This window comes from Delphinapterus leucas, chromosome 6 (genome assembly GCF_059928025.1).
Source record: "Delphinapterus leucas isolate spDelLeu-1000000601 "Yukka" chromosome 6, BTC_Dleu_Yukka2, whole genome shotgun sequence".
In the NCBI taxonomy this organism is placed as follows: domain Eukaryota; kingdom Metazoa; phylum Chordata; class Mammalia; order Artiodactyla; family Monodontidae; genus Delphinapterus; species Delphinapterus leucas.
In genome coordinates, this window is record NC_143134.1 from 58,806,974 (window position 1) to 58,826,114 (window position 19,141).

The window sequence follows — 19,141 nt, forward strand, 5'->3', positions numbered from 1 at the left end:
ATATGTTTTATACAAACTCTTCTAGTGAAGTAAAAAAGAGAGAATACTTTGCAATTCATATTAGGACACCAGCATCACCTTGATAAAATCTAACAAGAAACATTCAAGAAAGGAAAAGTACAGCCCAATATCCCTCATAAATATAGATGTAAAAATCCTAAGAAAAATATTAGCCAATTGAATCCAGCAATATGAAAATAATAAAACATTACAACAAAGTTAGGTTTATTTCAAAGAATACAAAACTGAATTAATAATTGAAAAACAATCAATGTAATAACCATGTTAACAGAATACATGAGAAAAACCCTAGTGTCATCTTAAAAGACATTGTATACAATCAATACCTGTTCATGAAAAAGCTTTCAAACTGTGAATAGATGGGAACTTCCTAATACGATAAACGACATTTACAAAAAACCCCCATAGCATATAGAGTGTTTAAAGGTAAAATACTGTAAGTTTCAAAAAGAAGCAAAACTAATCAATGATGATAGAAGACAAAGCTGGTTACATTGTAGGGGTAGCCACTAATTAGGAACATTATGGGGGTTTACTGAATACTGGTAATATTCTACATCTTGATCTGAGTGGTATTTATATGGATGTGTTCAATTTGTGAAACGTCATTGAGTTAAACACTTAAGGTTTGTACACTTTAGTATTTGTATGTTACACTTCAATAAAATCGTTTACAAAAAATTTCAAGTGTTTTCATGAAACTAAATTATCCTTAAAGTTATAGTGCTAAGTGCCAACATGGCCAAGACACTTTACAGAACAGTAAGAAAGTAATCTACCAAATATAAAGACTTACTATGAAGCTATACTGATTAAGATGATGTAACATTATCCAGGAATACAGAGAAAAGAGTCTAGAAAGAAACTCAATATACTGAACTAGGATATATGATAGAGGTAGCCCAGCACTACACAAGAAAAAAAGTGGATCATCCAATGGGTTGATTTGGAAAAACTGGCTACTATTTGGGGAAAAATAAATAAATAAAAATGGATCCTTACCTTATACTGTATGTGAAATACAATTCTGAATGAATTATGAACATAAATGACATAAACAAAGCTTTAAAACTTTTTGAAGGAAACAGAGGTGCAAATATTTCCATATTTGGGGTAGGGAAGAATTTCTTAAAAGAGCACTAAGTATAAAAGATTAAATTTTCTAAATTAAAATTAAGAATTTCTGTTTATCATATGACATGTTAAAGAAAATGAAAAGACAAGGTACACCCTGAGAGAAGATGCTTGCCACATATTCAACTTACTAGAGATTAGTATCAAGGACATTTAAAGAACTTTTACAAATCAATAAGAAAAAAATCTACAAGAATGGATAAAAGACATAAATAGACATTTTGCAGAGGAGGGCACTCACTTGACTAGTAATTGTAGGAAATACAGCCAAATGCATTGTTGATATGAGTAAAATTGATGAAAACCACTTTGAAAAATAAGTGACCAGTATTTTGTGAAAGTTTACATTTTCACACCCTAGACCTAGGACTTCCATTCTGAGATAGTTAATCCACAAAAATGCATGCAGGTGTGTACTAAGAATCATGTACAAAAATGTCAATTGCAGCATTATTTGTAACAGCAAAAAACTGGAAATAACCCTAATACTCATCTACAAATGAATGGACAAGTAGTTATGATATAATCACATATAACAGAATATTTTATATCAGTCAAAATAAATGAAGTTATACAAAACATCATAGATGAATCTTAACACAGTGATGAGTCAAAATTGCCAAATCCCAGGAAACAATACAATTTGATACATTTTTATAAATGGCAAAACTAAACAATATTCTATTTCCTCATAAATTTATATGAGATAAAACTTTCTAAAAAATAATCAAAATGATCAATAGTTCAGTAGTTACCTCTGGTGAGAGAATCACGGTACCAGTAAAGGGTGAAGGATACAAGTAGATATAAGTTATTAGTAATTTCCTACCCTTGAATTAGTTGGTGGGACCAACAGTGTTTATTATAACAAAAAAGTAACAATTAAAATAAATATGCATGTAACATAATACTGTGTCATGATACAAATCTTTTTTTTTTTTTTGCGGTACGCGGGCCTCTCACTGTTGTGGCCTCTCCCGTTGCGGAGCACAGGCTCCGGACGCGCAGGCTCAGTGGCCATGGCTCACGGGCCTAGCCGCTCCGCGGCATGTGGGATCCTCCCGGACCGGGGCACGAACCCGTATTCCCTGCCGTGTCGGCAGGCGGACTCTCAACCACTGCGCCACCAGGGAAGCCCCATGATACAAATCTTATGACTAACCCGATTCTGTGCACCTGATGTCCAAAAAATTCAATATAATAAATACAAATTAAAAAATCTTATGTTTGAGTTGTTAGCAAGACAAAATATGCTGGGTTGAAAATTTACTGGATCATTAAAGTTAAAGGATCATTAATAAACATTTAAGCTCCCAATTACGTACTTGTGTTAATTTCATTTCTTTAAATTCTAACACTTAAAGAAGTACTGAGTGCCTTAAAAACAAATAACTTTATAGGAATAAGATTGTTTTATAATACATATTTAGAGATGACAGTTACCTTGAAAATTATCTAAAAGAGGTACCACTGGATATTTTCTATGTGACAGGCTCTGCATTTGACATGCATTATACCTCATTAATCCTCACAAAACTGTTATGACAAAGATACTATTAATATCAACATTTTATTTGTGAAGAAACTTTGGCTAAAGGGTTAAGAAATTTGCTCAAGTTCACAAAGCTCACAGGCAAAGCTATAATTTGATTCCAGGTTTATTTGAATCCTGAATCTGCATATTTATCTATACATTTGTACTACCTCACTTAATAGGACAAGAATAGGTAGAAACGTCAACTGATCTGTCCAAAATCATATATCAAGATAGTGATACAACTGGGACTAAATGGTATTAACTACCACATACCAGGAATTATGGCAAGTACTTTTATGTGACTTTCTATTCAATACTCTTTTCATTCCATTACCCCATTCAATAAAACGTCTCGAAATGGACATGACCTATTAATTTCCTCTTCATTATCATATATCAGCCAAATGTTTCATCCCAATAACTATACCAGATACACCCTGTGTTTCTATATGCATTTCTATATGAATCCACATTGTATATAATATTTATGTCTACAGAGTACAAAAAATAGCACAACATAAATCTGCCACACTTATATTCTAATATATGCAAATTTATTCAATTTTTGTGTTTTAGTCAATTATACTAGAAAATTGAATATGATATTATACTGGGTAACATTTTTAGAAAATGTCTTACCTGTTCTGAGTGGTCTGAATCACATTCTTGTGGTAAAGGATAGAGTGCTCCTTGTGACTCCTGAAGCTTTTCTTTTAATTTAGCGTTTTCCCGCTCTTTTTGAAATAGCTTATCCTGAAGATTAACAACACTTTGTCGGAGCATAGCTTCACTTGATTTTGTAGTTTCAAACCAAATATGTAACTCATTGTAAAGCTGTTTCAAAACATATATCCAAATTTATTAATAATCAATAAAATAGTTATGTCTATATATTTATACATATGGTCTATATATGACATACTCATTGCCCTCAAGTTATTTTAATAGTCTAAGAGGAAAAACAATATAAAAACATATGGGAAACTAAATGATATAATCACATACCAATACAAAACTCCAACTGACGTTAAAAAGACAAGATGTTCTATTGGCCAGTTGTAATACAGGGGTGCAAACATTTTAAGCTAGCTATATTAATCTTCATGATAAAGAACGGATTTAAGCTGTGAGAGGTGAAGAAGAAAGGCAGTAAAAAGGTCATCTATGCAGATAACTGGGCGAAGAGATTTCAGGCAGTGGAACCCAGTGCAAAGACCTTGAGGGTGAAGAATACCTGGTATGTTCAAGTGAAAAAACAAAGTTAAATGTGCCCAAAGCAGAGAGATTAAGAAGCGAAGGCAAAGATGAGATCAGAGGGGTAATGCAGAGCCAGATCATGTAGAGTCTCACAGGTTGTAGTAAGGACTTCGGCTTTTACTTTTAATCAGACAAGAAACCAGTGGGGGTAATTTAAGAGAGGAATGACCTGATTTGACTAAGTTTTAGCAAGAACATTCTGGCATCTATGTTGAGAATAAACTCAAAGTGGGTAAGGTCAGGAGCAAAGAAACGAAGTAGGAAACTACTGCAAACATTCAGGTAATGCAAGTTAGTGGTCACAGCAGGGGTAGTGGGAAGTAGTAGGATTCCAGACACCCTCTGAAGGCAGGGCAAACAATAGCTTAGTTTTGAACATGTGAAGTCTGAGATGCCCGTTAGGCATCAAGTTAAAAGATGCTAAGTAGGCGATTAGATATACTCTTTCCTAGAGTTCAGGGAAGAGATCCAGAGCAGATAATCAAATCTGGGAGTGATCAGCATATAGACAGTATGGTTTTGAAAGCCTAGGTGAGTAGATAAAATCAACTAGGGTATGAATTTAAAGAGAGGGAAAAAAAAGAGGTCCTAAGATTTTGGCTTGGAACATTTTAACATTTAGAGGACAGGGTGACTAAGGAAGACTAGAAAGCAACAGAAAAGAAACAGCTAGAAACTGAAAGAAGAAAACCACACAACTGTGATATGCTGTAAGCCAGAAGGAAAAAAAAGGGTTTCAAAGGATAGAGTCATCGACTGTGACAATGTTGCTGGTAAGTGAGGTAAGATGAAGACTGCTAGAAGATTACTGAATTCAGCAATATGGGAGTCACAAATGATTCTGCAAAGAGAAATTTTAGTGGAGTGAAAGGGGCAAAAACTTGATTGGAATAGGTTCAAAAGAGAATGGAAGAAGAGAACTTTGAGACAAGTTAACTCTTGTAAGGAATATTGCTGGAAAAGGAAAGAAAGGAAGGGAAGGAAAGGAATATAGTAAGGTCAAGCCAGGTTTTTTGTTGTTGCTTAATTGTTTTGGTATTCCATGCAGATCAGAGACACAACAGCATGTTTTTATGTGGTTAGAAATGATCCAGTAGGGAAAACTGACACCGTGGAAGAGATGTGGAATGCCTCCTTCTGAAGTTTATTAAAAAAAGTTGAGGAGGGAGACCTCAGTAATCAAATTATACTCTGGTAAATCCACGCTGTACTTTACATGTTTCTGTTGGAGCATGGGGAGGAAGAGGAGAGCAAGAGCTATACATACTGTCATGGAAATATACTCAAGGCATATTATTTGAAAACAGCAAGTTAACGAACAGTAAGGATAGGATAAATTAATTAATATTAAAAATGTAAGATACCTAGATTGGTGATATGTGTATATGTACACAGACACAGTGTATAATGCATGAAAAGGTCTGGAATGACTACTCAGATGATTACCCCTGGGGAGGGGAATGAAATGAACTGGGATGAGTGGAAGAGAACTCAAATCTGTTATATTAGCATTATCAGTACTTCTATATCATTTCAATTTTTTATAATAATATATTTATGTAATTCTTATATAATTAAAAAGATGAAATAATTTTAAAATATTCTGTTCTTCTAGAGGGACTCTAGGATACACTCTCAAATATTAAGAGCAGTAAAGTCTGGGGCAATGGCTTCAGGCAGGAGGGCAGAGAACTTTATTTTTTTATACGCTTCTGAATTTTTTGAAAATTTATCACAAGCATGTATTACTTTGGTAATAATCACTTCAAATAAAAATGTTTAAGTATTCAGTTGTTTGAAATGATACAGAATCTACAAAAGTTCTCAGGTAGGGTATTAAAAAAATGGTTGCTCTCTGCAAAGGCTGCTAAGGAGGATCAACCAAAAAGTAGAATTAAGGCTGAAGCAATTTATCTTAAATTTTAAGTTAAGCAAAGCTGAAAAAGGAATCGTAGAACAAAAGATTGAAAAAGTAAACAGCAAAGGAAACACTGCCTTTTTCTTCCACCTTACCAAGTTCTCTCTTGCTAACTGAGAGGAGAAACAGCAAAGTATTTGCACATGAGAGAAAAGAGTTATGAACTTTAACAACAAGCAACCCTAAAGACATATTTTAATATAACTTGCCATGGGTTAGGGACTTTCAAGCAAAAATCAAGAAAGAGAAAGAAAGGTTTGCGTTAAATACCTACACAGTGAAAAAGAGAAAAGAGTTAAAGTTACTAATAAGGTCCAATTTTTCAAGTCAATTTAGCAACGGAGTCTGGTTTAGAAACAAAAGCATAATGGGCAATCCCACTGTATAAAACAAAAAGGTGGAGCTGTTCTATTCAAAGTGGAGAGGATGCACACTACCCTGATGCTTGGTGTCATCCTTGTCGTGACAGAAACTCGAAGGAAACACAGAATTTAGTCGAAAAACCACAGTTACAAAGCATCATTTGAAAGTATGTGTTTAAAGTTTACTTAATAGTTATTTATTTCATATTAATTATAGATGTTGAATTTCCACAGTGCTTTTTTAGGAGAAGAGTAAGTTTAGACAGAAATAATCCCCAAATAACATAGACTGCACCATTTAACCTCTCTAAGCCTTGGCTGCCTCAACTATTAAGAGGAAATAACATCTATCTCATAGGGTTGATCTGTGTAGAAAATAAATTATTTCTATAAATATGTACACCACACAAAACATAAAGAATTCAATAAAAGTGTTTTTTAACTACTAGCTTTAAGTATTGCTGCTGTGTCAGCATACCTAAATAGCTGGGTAAGCCTTCTTGAGGGGCTCCTTAAACAACTGTAAAGTAAAATGACTACTTAAAAGAAACACACAAAATAAAGAGAAAAATCCTTGGAAAATATTGATCCTAAAGACCTCATCAGCATACCCATTTGTGTTTGTGCAGATTTGCCAATAAAATAATGTGCAAATTCTATAACTGAAAGACTGCTTTAGGTCATAAACTAGAATCATACTTGTTGAATAATTTCTCATCATAGAAGGCTGAATAATCCCATTCTCCAAATCCTTCCTGGTTTGAGGACTACAGTTCTAGTATGTTTCACAGTAGATATCAAAACTCCAATTTATAAAAACAATATCCTACAGAATAAATTTGCATGTATATTTTAAATGTTTCGGCCTTAACAGCCATAAAAATACTCACATAATTTTGAATATTACCAAATTGAATCATATTTCATTTTTAATTTTGAAGAAGCAATATAAAAGGGAGTAATAAAGCAATACTGAAATGTGCAAAAACTTGAATTCTATATATTTTTATAAGTTCACACATATAAATTTACATTTTTATGACAGAATAAAAGCGTACTTTTTGATACGATATACTTTCAGCTGTGTGAACATCTTCCTGGTTCCTCAGTACCTTCTGTGTGTCCATATTCAGAAGCTGAAGCTGCTGGATCAGTTCTGCTTGCTGTGCTGTATGTGCACTGTTCTGTTTGTACAGATTCTGCAGCTCCTGCAACTCCTTCCTGTGCAAAGCAAGCAATAGAGAGAAGCATGAATAAAGATCATCTTAGTTAAATAATTTTGTTCATCTAAAGTTATAGATCGGCCTCCAGTTTTTTCATCTATTATTTTTTACTGCAGGCAAACATATTAACAAGAGAAATAACATATGAAGTATTTAATATTTATCACATACACCTAGAAAGTATTGATAGAACTACTATGACTTTCAAAGCCAAATACTTATCAATTTTCTTTTATAGCTTGATAGTAATAAAAACCCTGGATATACAGTCATACTACCACCTTCTTATTGAAATTAAGTTACAACTTCAGTTCCAAGAATTAATAAGCACTGATGCCAACTATCAGATAGTTCTGAATACAGGGTAACTCAACCTTTCATTTTATATTATATAGAAACTTAAATGTATTAAAAAGAATCCCAAAAGGTAAATTAAGTTTTCAAACAAAAGTTCCTTAAAGCACCACTAGTTTGTCACCTCAGGGGCCTAGGCTGGGATTCCTGTGACTCCTCTAACCCATCTTGAAGGAAATGATGAGGTTTTTTGTCAGAAGGAAGGAGAGCAATACAAGGTGAAATCACTCCTTGCAACCCACCCAGGGTAAATTTGGTAAGTAGAAGGACAAATGAACTGGAGTGACAGTCTTCATGGCCCTAAGGGTCCAGGAAAACCACACCTCTGGGATAGAGGTTTCCAGATTCCTGTGGTGGTGAATCCTGTGTGATACAGGTCATATAAAACTGGAAAATATGTTGTAAAATAAATTTGAAGAGAAAGATATTTATAGAGATGTATTTCACAGAAGTATACATTATAGTATATATTTTGGAGACTATTTTTAATGGAGACTTTTCTTTACTTATAACCTCAAACTGGTGATTCATTCACATAAGATAAATCTTAAAAGAAAGAAGAAACATAAAAGATATGCAGACAGTTGTTGAACATGGATGAATATTAATATGGGAGAAATGAGCTCTGCTTACTTATTTATTTTTAATTTCTATTTTATTTTTTTTGCCTTGCCACATGGCTTGCAGAATCTCGGTTCCCTGACCAGGGATTGAACCCAGGCCACAGCAGTGAAAGCGCCGAGTCCTAACCACTGGACCACCAGGGAATTCCGGAACTCTGCTCTTTTACAGGTTTAGAATATTAATGTTCTCCAGATACAACAGAAACCCCTGAACCCACATAGACAGATGTACATACACCATCTGCCTTCGTCCTTTTGATATAACAAAAACAGCACAGACTAGGTAGTTTACAAAAACCAGAAAGTTATTTCTCACAGTTGGGGAGGCTGGAAGTTAGAGATCAAACTGCCAGCATAGTCAAGTGAGGACCCTCTTCCAGGTTGCACACTTATTGTTACGTCCTCACACGGTGGAAGGCACTCGGGGGCTCTGAGAGGTCTTTTTTACAAGAGGGTTCTACCCTCATAAGCGAAGCACCTCCTTAAGGACCCCACCTCCTAATGCCATCACATTAGGCATTAGAATTTCAACATATGAATTTTGGGTGGACACAAACTTTTAGACTATAGCACTTTTTTTCGGTAACTATTCAAAAAACTGGAACCTGTAGAAAATAATAGTCCAAAAATGGGGGAAGGGAAAGAAGAGAATCAATAATGGTACGTGCCTTGAGAAAATATAATACAAGAGAGGGAGAGAAGAGACACATAGTAATGATTCTTGCTGAGTATTGTCATTTTTCAAGAATAACACTGGCAAGAATTATCAAAGGAGATAGGCAGTAGCTGTAGAATAAAATTCCATCAGCATAGATAGCCAAGATATGTGTTAGCCAAGAGACCTAAGTAAATGTTGCGTTTAGAAAGGAGACATGATGAAGATAATACATATCATCTTTCAATACAATATAAAACACAGAAAACTTTCTCCTCTAATAATAGAAGATAATTTTTCTTAAAGAGAGGGCCAGAATCAGTCATTGGCTTGGATTTAAGGGTCATCTGGAACAAAATATATGTATCTTTAATCAGAAGAAACACTTGAGTTGGGAGATGTTCATACTATGAGACAGTTGGGGAGTAAAAATCAACTAAGAGAAGAGCATATTCTTGTCTCTCATCTTGTGCTATTTTCTGGGCATACTCTCAGTAAACGGAATGGAAGCATAATTTTATATTATGTATAAATGTTTCTTTCTTTGTGTCTTCTCACACCACCATCTGAAAAGTAGATGAGATAGAATGTACAACAATGTTGCAAATATGAAAGTGGAACTTGATCAGTATCAAAGTAAGCTGCAAATAAGGCTTTGGAAACATACATCTGGACCGCTGGAAAACACGGAACTTGTGTAGACCTATCTTCATTTGAAAATGAGTAAAGAAAAACAAACAGGAATTATTTAAAAGGAGTACTTAGAATTAAGAAAAAAGAAATTTTATTGTGCATACTCAGAGGAAAATTATACCTCTGAGTAGGAGTTACTGAAGGAATTATAAGAAAGGTCTAGAAAATGTATGAAAAAGAAACCATTGCACTTCTCTTAATTATCTCAATAGAAAGTCAAGATGTGAAGATAATCTTAACAAAAATGTCTGTGAAGGTAGGGACTTTTGTGCTCACTGCTATAAATGGACAACCTAGCATAGTTCCTGTAGCCTATTAAATATTTGTTGTTGTCTTAGACACATCTTATACACCTCTTCAGATTCAGCTCACCAGCCTCCTAGATTCTTAGTCCCTTGCTCTGCCTCAGACTATTAACTACCACTTAAGCCTATAACATTTATGCAGCTATGTGGTTCCATCACTTGAGGTCAACCAGCTGCATGCCTAGCATATTTGTCTCCTTGTACCACTTCTAGATTAGGATAAAATGCTACAACACAGGCATGGTATAAGCAGCAAACTTTGATCAATGGAAGATAAAACACAAGAAGAGTTTTTTTGTCTTTTTTGTTTTTTCTATCTGATGGATTGCTATAGGGCATGGTTTCTTTCTATAGTCTGTCCAGAATCAACCTGAGTGTCTAATTCAATGCACCTGATGTCTCTTCATGGCTCATCATGAAGCAGTGGCCAGCACAATGATGTGTTTCCTTGAATTACTCTTTATCCTTCCCTGTCTCAGATTATTCTTCTTTCACTCACTCTGCCTTGGAATTGAATCTCTCAAGTAAGTAATCAGTAACCTTCACTCAACCTCTGTTTTCTAGGATATATGGGATAAGACAGTTGTTGAATGGATGAAATGATAAGGATAACATAAAGAAGAAAGATTGTTAAGAAAGAAAGATGTCATAATAGCATTAAAATCCATAATGAGAGAAGTTATGAGGCAAACCAAAACTATGGAAAGTAAAATTAATTGGTAGGTTCAAATTTGAGAAGTTCCTCCAAACACGGATTAAAAAGAATAAAGGAAAGGGTGAAAGGGTAGGCTGAGCTAAGATGATGCTGAGAACCAACGACACTTCTTCCCATCTCAAGAAGAATGTTGTGTCCAGTCTTACATTTAGGTCTCGAATCCATTTTGGGTTTATTTTTGTGTATGAGGTTAGGGAGTGTTCTAATCTCATTCTTTTACATGTAGCTGTCCAGTTTTCCCAGCACCACTTATTGAAGACACTGTCTTTTCTCCATGTATATCTTTGCCTCCTTTGTCATAGATTAGTTGACCATAGGTGCGTGGGTTTATCTCTGGGCTTTCTATCCTGTTCCATTGATCTATGTTTCTGTCAATATTATGACATAGTATGAGTGTGTTTCATGTCTGGTAATTGCAATCATTGTTGCTTTTGTTGTGGTCATCCACTTACAATGCTTGGTGTCAGTTTATTTCTCTCTTGTAAAAAAATAGTGTGTGTGTGTGTGTGTGTGTGTGTGTGAAAATAAATAAATAAATACTTTTTAAGATTAGGAAGAAGAATGTTAAGCTGATTAAAAATACTGTATTGCTCAGTTACAGTGATGTTTACTAAGGGATTGAATAAGCCATAGGATAAATTAGGAATATCCCTTTAGACATCAAATTTGATAGCAAAGACTGACAAAGGGTTTCAGACAGCATCTATAGGTTATTTTGCAGTTACCAAAAAAAAACCCAAAACTTACTGTTACAAAAACAAAGATTTGCTTGCTCACATTACATGTGGCTTTCCCCTATCCTAAGACCCAAACTGGAGCAGTAGACGGCATTAGTATTAGTAATATGCCACTCTAATGGCAGAGGGCAAAAAGTAAAGGCAATTCAAGCAATGACTCTTTTAAAACACTTGCCAGGACATGATATACATCACTTTCACACTCATTCCACAGGCCAAAATAAGTCACGTGGCTAAATCTGATGTTAATGGAGGAGAAAGCATACTCCAGCAACAGAGAAGGCCCTGGTAAAAATGGGCCTTTAAGGTGAATCAAAATTGAGTATAGGAATAAACACATCAAGAGTAAAAAGTTTAGTGAAGAGCACTGAAGCAATACAGAAAACTAAGTCTAAATATCTTTAGGCACTGTGGTTATGCATGAGGAGATAAAGGTTATAAATCCTGAGACGCAAAATGAGAAGGAGTTAAAATGGTTGAATGCATGTCCTATTTTACTAAGTGTATGTAGCAGGGTATCAAATCCAATTGAAGATGAAATGTAGTCTTTTTTAAAAAAAAACATAATTACATCAACCTCCAAAGTTTTTTTCATGCCATTTCTTTCTTAGCTTTAGAAAAATAGTTAGTGGTTCTTATAGAGAAGAAAAAATTATCTGAGATTTAATAATTCTTTCAATTTCACTTCAGTGTCTATTGTTCCATTATATCACAAAAACTGAAGTTATCACTTATTAGAAAAACATGTTCGGGACTTCCCTGGTGGTCCAGTAGGTAAGACCCCATGCTCCCAATGCAGGGGGCCTGGGTTCAATCCCTGGTGAGGGAACTAGATCCTGCGTGCATGCAGCAGCTAAGAGTCCTCATGCCACAACTAAGAAGTCCGCACGTTGCAATTAAGAAGCTTCATGCTTCAACTAAGAAGTCCACATGCCACAACGAAGATCCCATGTGCTGCAACGAAGACCCGATGCAGCCAAAAACAAACAAACAAAAATGTTCAATACAGTCCCTTTTATCTAAGAACTTGTTTACCTACTCTTCAATCTATAAATATGTGTTGAGAAAAATATAGAATGATTCTAATAAAATTTTAATGGCTATTATTCCTCTGGGGTTGTATTTTAACTCTAATTTTTTCCCTCTATATTCTTTGTACTTTTCCGTACTACATGTATTTTCTTATAATTCACATGTATCATTATACCTAAACAATTATGTACTTAGTTTGTTACCACATAACCCCCCAAAAAGAAAAGCAATATTAATTTCAGAGGAATTAAAACTCAAGGCAAAACATATTATACAGAAAAAAGTAAAAAGTACAATTCACAGTAAAATCAAAATAACTTTGTTGGACACTTTACCTACCAAATCATAGCACATCAAAACAGAATAGCACAGCAAAAACAACAATAAAAGGAAAATCACTAGGAAACTATAGGGGAAAGAAAGATTCCATTTAAAACAGTAACAAAAACCATGAAAGAGCTAGGAATAAAAATTTAAGAAGAAAGGTCAAAACCAGCATAAGGAACAAAACATTTCATAAGGACAGAAAGGTACTGAAACAAATGTAATGGCACTCCCATACTCTGGGACAGAAAAACTGACATCATCAAGAGGGCAATTCTCCTTGTTTGCTTTTAAATTTGATGCCATAATAAAATAGCAAACAAGAAATAAGCCAGTTTAACCTTAAGTTTATATGGAAAAATTAATTAAGCAATAAATGTCCAGGAAAGCTCTGAAAAAGAGCAGAAATGGAGAATGCACCACATATTCTCTTATCCAATATTCATCATCTCTACACTATTACTCTCTGTACTCTAGCCTACAATCTAGCCTGACAGGCCAACTTCCACAGACTACATTACATTGGCTCCCTTTCTTCTGGGTTTATATTTGAGTAGCTGAAAGTGCTGGTCCATGATTAGAGGGTAAAGGAAAAAGAGGTCAAGGTATTTCTTTCCCTATCTCCCTCTCCAATGAGCCACAGTTGGCAGTGTCTCTGTTCCTGTATCTAAGAATACTTCTATTAGTCAGCCTCTCTCCCAGGGCTAGACTTCTCACAGAGATCCAGTAAAAGCTTCTCTTCTTGCCCCTTCTGGCCTGGGGGTAATAATAGTTTCCTGTTGCTGATAATTTGTATTTCTCTGAATCTCAATATCTATTTGGAGAGAATAGACATCTTTATCATACTGAGTCTTGCAAATCATGAACTCTGTATTTATCTGTACATACTAGACTTTCTCTCAATAATGTTTTACAGATCTCTGTATAAAGGTAACACATATCTTTCATTATATTTGCTGTTCATATTTTTACCTATATTATAAATTATATTCTTTTTAAGTCTATTTCCTAATTTTTGTGCTGGCATAAAAAATGCATTTGAATTTTCTACACTGACCTTGTATCTACCAAGTGTGCTAAATCCACGTATTAATTTTAGAAATCTTTCTATAAATTTTTTGGGGCTTGCTATGTTAATCACTCATATATAGGCAAATAACTAGGTATTTATCTTTCATTTCCAGTTTTTTTAATTTAAATTTTATTTATTTTTTTATACACCAGGTTCTTCTTAGTTATCTATTTTATACATATTAGTGTATATATGTCAATCCCAATTCATCCCACCCCCACCCCCGACTCTTGCTTTCCCCCACCTTTGGTGTCCATACATTTGTTCTCTACATCTGTGTCTCTATTTCTGCCTTGCAAACCAGTTCATCTCTAGCATTCTTCTACATTCCACATATATGCATTAATATATGATATTTGTTTTCCTCTTTCTGACTTACTTCACTCTGTATTACAGACTCTAGATCCATCCATGTCTCTACAAATGACCCAATTTCGTTCCGTTTTATGGCTGAGTGATATTCCACTGTATATATGTACCGCATCTTCTTTATCCATTCGTCTGTTGATGGGCATTTAGGAAGCTTCCGTGATATGGCTATTGTAAATATTGCTGCAATGAACATTGGGGTGTATGTTTCTTTTTGAATTATGGTTTTCTCTGAGTATACGCCCACTAGTGGGATTGCTGGGTCATACGGTAATTCTTAGTTTTTCAAGGAACCTCCATACTGTTCTCCATAGTGGCTGTATCAATTTACATTCCCACAAACAGTACAAGAGGGTTCCCGTTTCTCCACACCCTCTCCAGCATTTGTTATTTGTAGATTTTCTGATGATGCCCATTCTAACCAGTGTGAGGTGATACCTCATTTTAGTACTGATTTGCATATATCTAGTAATTAGTGATGTTGAGCATCTTTTCATATGCCTTTTGCCCATTTGTATGTCCTTTAGGGAGAAATGTCTATTTAGGTATTCTGCCCATTTTTTGATTGGGTTGTTTGTTTATTTAATATTGAGCTGCATGAGCTGTTTATGTATTTTGTAGATTAATCCTTTGTCCATTGCTTCGTTTGCAAATATTTTCTCCCATTCTGAGGGTTGTCTTTTCATCTTGTTTATAGTTTCCTTTGCTGTGCAAAAGCTTTTAAGTTTCATCAGGTCCCATTTCTTTATTTTCGTTTTTATTTCCATTACTCTAGGAGGTGGATCAAAAAAGATCTTGCTGTGATTTATGTCAAACAGTGTTCTTCCTATGTTTTCCTCTAAGAGTTTTATAGTGTCTGCTCTCACATTTAGGTCTTTAATCCATTTTGAGTTTATTTTTGTGCAGGGTGTTAGGGAGTGTTCTAATTTCATTCTTTTACACGTAGCTGTCCAGTTTTCCCAGCACCACTTGTTGAAGAGACTGTCTTTTCTCCATTGTATATCCTGGCCTCCTTTGTCATAGATTAGTTGACCATAGGTGCATGGGTTTATCTCTGGGCTTTCTATCCTATTCCATTGATCTATATTTCATTTCTGTTTTCGTGCCAGTACCATATTGTCTCATTAATGTAGCTTTGTAGTATAGTCTGAAGTCAGGAAGTCGGATTCCTCCAGCTATTTTTTTCACTCAAGATTTCTTTGGCTATTTGGGGTCTTTTGTGTCTCCATACAAATTTTAAGATTTTTTGTTCTAGTTCTGTAAACAATGTCATTGGTAATTTGCTAGGGATATCACTGAATCTGTAGACTGCTTTGGGTAGTATAGTCATTTTCAAATATTGATCCTTCCAATCCAAAAACATGGTATATCTCTCCATCTGTTTGTATCACCTTTGATTTCTTTCATCTGTGTCTTATAGGTTTCTGAGTTCAGGTCTTTTACCACCTTAGGTAGATTTATTCCTTTTGTTGCAATGGTAAATGGGATTGTTTCCTTAATTCCTCTTTCTGATCTTTTGTTGTTATTGAATAGGAATGCAACAGATTTCTGTGCATTAATTTTGGATCCTGCAACTTTACCAAATTCATTGATTAGCTCTAGTAGTTTCTGGTCACATCTTTAGGATTATCTATGTATAGTATCATGGCATCTGTAAACGGTGACAGTTTTACTTCTTTTCCAACTTGTATTCTTTTTATTTCTTTTTTTTCTCTGATTGCTGTGGCTAGGACTTCCAAAACTATGTTGAATAATACTGGCGAGAATGGATATCCTTGTCTTGTTCCTGATCTTAGAGGAAATGTTTTCAGTTTTTCACACTGAGAATGATCTTTGCTGTAGGTTTGTCACATATGGCCTTCATTATGTTGAGGTGGGTTCCCACTCTGCCTATTTTCTGGAGAGTTTTATCATAAATGGGTGTTGAATTTTGTCAAAAGCTTTTTGTGCATCTCTTGAGATAATCATATCGTTTTTATTCTTCAATTTGTTAAAATCGTTTTTATTCTTCATTGATTTGCGTATATTAAAGAATCCATGCATCCCTGGGATAAATCCCATTTGATCATGGTGTATGACCCTTTGAATGTGTTGTTGTATTCTGTTTGCTATCATTTTGTTGAGAATTATTGCATCTATATTCATCAGAGATATAGGTCGGTAATTTTTTTTTTGTAGTATCTGTCTTGTTTTGGTATCAGGGTAACAGTGGCCTCGTAAAATGAGTTTGGGAGTGTTCCTTCCTCTGCAATATTTTTGGAAGCTTTTGAGAAGGATCTGTGTTAGCACTTCTCTAAATGTTTGATAGAATTCGCCTGTGAAGCCATCTGGCCCTGGACTTTTGCTTGTGGGAAGATTTTTAATCAGTTTCAATTTCATTACCTGTGATTGGTCTGTTCATATTTTCTATTTCTTCCTGGTTCCATCTTGGAAGGTTATTCCTTTCTAAGCATTTGTCCATTTCTTCCAGGTTGTCCATTTTATTGCTATAGAGTTGCTTGTAGTAGTCTCTCATAATGCTCTGTGTTTCTGCAGTGTCCATTGCAACTTCTCCTTTTTCATTTCTAATTTTATTGATTTCAGTCCTCTCCCTCTTTCTTGATGAGTCTCGCTAAAGGTCTGTCAATTCTGTTTATATTCTCAAAGAACCAGCTTTTAGTTTTATTGATCTTTGCTATTGTTTTCTTGTTTCTATTTCATTTATTTCTGCTCTGATCTTTATAATTTCTTTCCTTCTACTAATTTTGGATTTTGTTTGTTCTTCTTTCTCTACTTCCTTTAGGTGTAAGGTTAGATTGTTTGAGATTTTTCTTGTTTCTTGAGGTAGCATTGTTTTGCTATAAACTTCCCTCTTAGAACTGCTTTTGCTGCTTCCCATAGGTTTTGGGTCATCATGTTTTCATTGCCATTTGTCTCTAGATACTTCTTGATTTCCTCTTTGATTTCTTCAGTGATCTTTTGGTTATTTAGTAATGTATTCTTTAACCTCCATCTGTTTGTGCTTTTTAAGTTTTTTTCACTGCAATTTATTTCTAATCTCAGTGTTGTGGTTGGAAAAGATCCTTGGTATGATTTCGATTTTCTTACATTTAGCAAGGCTTGATTTGTGACCCAAGATCTGATCTACCCTAGACGACGTTCCGTGTGCACTTGAGAAGAAAGTGTAATCTGCTGTTTTCAGATGGAATGTCCTACAAATATCAATTAAATCTATCTGGTCTATTGTGTCATTTAAAGCTTGTGTTTCCTTATTAATTTTCTGCCTGGGTGATCTGTCCATTGGTGTAAGTGAGGTGTTAAAGTCCCCCACTATTACTGTGTTACTGTTGATGCCCACTTTTATAGCTGTTAGCAGTTGCCTTATGTATTGAGGTGCTCCTATGTTGGGTGAATATATTTATAAGTGTTATAAATACTTCTTGCATTGATCCCTTGACCACTATGTAGTGTCCTTCCTTGTCTCTTGTAACATTCTTTATTTTAAAATATGAGTATTGCTACTCCAGCTTTCTTTTGATTTCCATTTGCATGGAATATCTTTTTGCATCCCCTCATTTTCAGTCTGTATGTGTCCCTAGGTCTGAAGTGGGTCTCCTGTAGACAGCATATATACGGGTCTTATTTTTGTATCCATTCAGTGAGCCTCTCTCTTTTGGTTGAAGCATTTATTCCATTCACATTTAAGGTAATTATTGATATGTATGTTCCTATTACCATCTTCTTAATTGTGCTGGGTTTGTTTTTGTAGGTCCTTTTCTTCTCTTGTGTTTCCCACTTAGAGAAGTTACTTTAGCATTTGTTGTAGAGTTATTTGGTAGTGTTGCATTCTCTTAGCTTTTGCTTGTCTGTAAAGCTTTTGATTTCTCCATCAAATCTGAATGAGATCCTAGCCAGGTAGAGTAATCTTGGTTGTAGGTTCTTCCCTTTCATCACTTTAGATATATTGTGCCACTCCCTTCTGGTTTGTAGAGTTTCTGCTGAGAAATCAGCTGTCACCCTTATTGGAGATCCCTTGTGTGTTATTTGACATTTTTCCCTTATTGCTTATAATAATTTTTCTTTGACTTTAATTTTTGGCAATTTGATTACTGTGTGTCTCGGCATGTTTTTCCTTGGGTTTATCCTATCTGGGACTCTCTGCACTACCTGGACTTGGGTGGCTATTTCCTTTCCCATGTTAGGAAAGTTTTCGACTATAATCTTTTCAAATATTTTCTCGGGTCTTTTCTCTCTCTCTTCTCCTTCTGGAACCCCTATAATGTGAATGTTGATGGGTTTAATGTTGCCCCAGAGGTCTCTTATGCTGTCTTCATTTCTTTCATTCTTTATTCTGTTCACGGCAGTGCTTTCCACCATTCTGTCTTCCAGGTCACTTAACCGTTCTTCTGCCTCACTTATTCTGCTACTGATTCCTTTTAGAGTATTTTTCATTTCAGCTATTGTATTGTTCACCTCTGTTTGTTTGTCCTTTAATTCTTCTAGGTGTTTGTTCTTTCATTCTTCTAGGTCTTTGTTAAACATTTCTTGCATCTTCTCCATCTTTGCCTCCATTCTTTTTCGGAGGTCCTGGATCATCTTCACTATCATTATTCTGAATTCTTTTTCTGGAAGGTTGCCTATCTCCACTTCATTTAGTTGTTCTTCTGGGGTTTTACCTTGTTCCTTCATCTGGTACATAGTCCTCTACCTTTTCATTTTGTCTGTTTTTCTGTGAATGTGGTTTTCGTTCCACAGGCTGCAGAATTGTAGTTCTTCTTGCTTCTGCTGTCTACCGTCTGCTAGATGAGGCTATCTAAGAGGCTTGTGCAAG

General features: G+C 35.0%; 1 protein-coding gene across 2 annotated transcripts in view; it reads right to left on the bottom strand.

Annotated features, from left to right (window-relative positions):
* CNTLN (centlein) overlaps positions 1-19,141 on the bottom strand; it is a 334,860-nt gene that overhangs the window by 189,897 nt on the left and 125,822 nt on the right. The window contains exons 7-8 of one of the 2 annotated variants that reach the window (XM_022573778.2): positions 7,342-7,450; positions 3,332-3,526 (exon numbers count right to left, since the gene is read on the bottom strand). In XM_022573778.2, the coding sequence (XP_022429486.2) occupies positions 3,332-3,526; positions 7,342-7,450 (304 nt within the window). Of the gene's footprint in view, positions 1-3,331; positions 3,527-7,287; positions 7,451-19,141 lie in introns of both variants that reach the window. The other variant, XM_022573774.2, reaches the window with a different exon arrangement.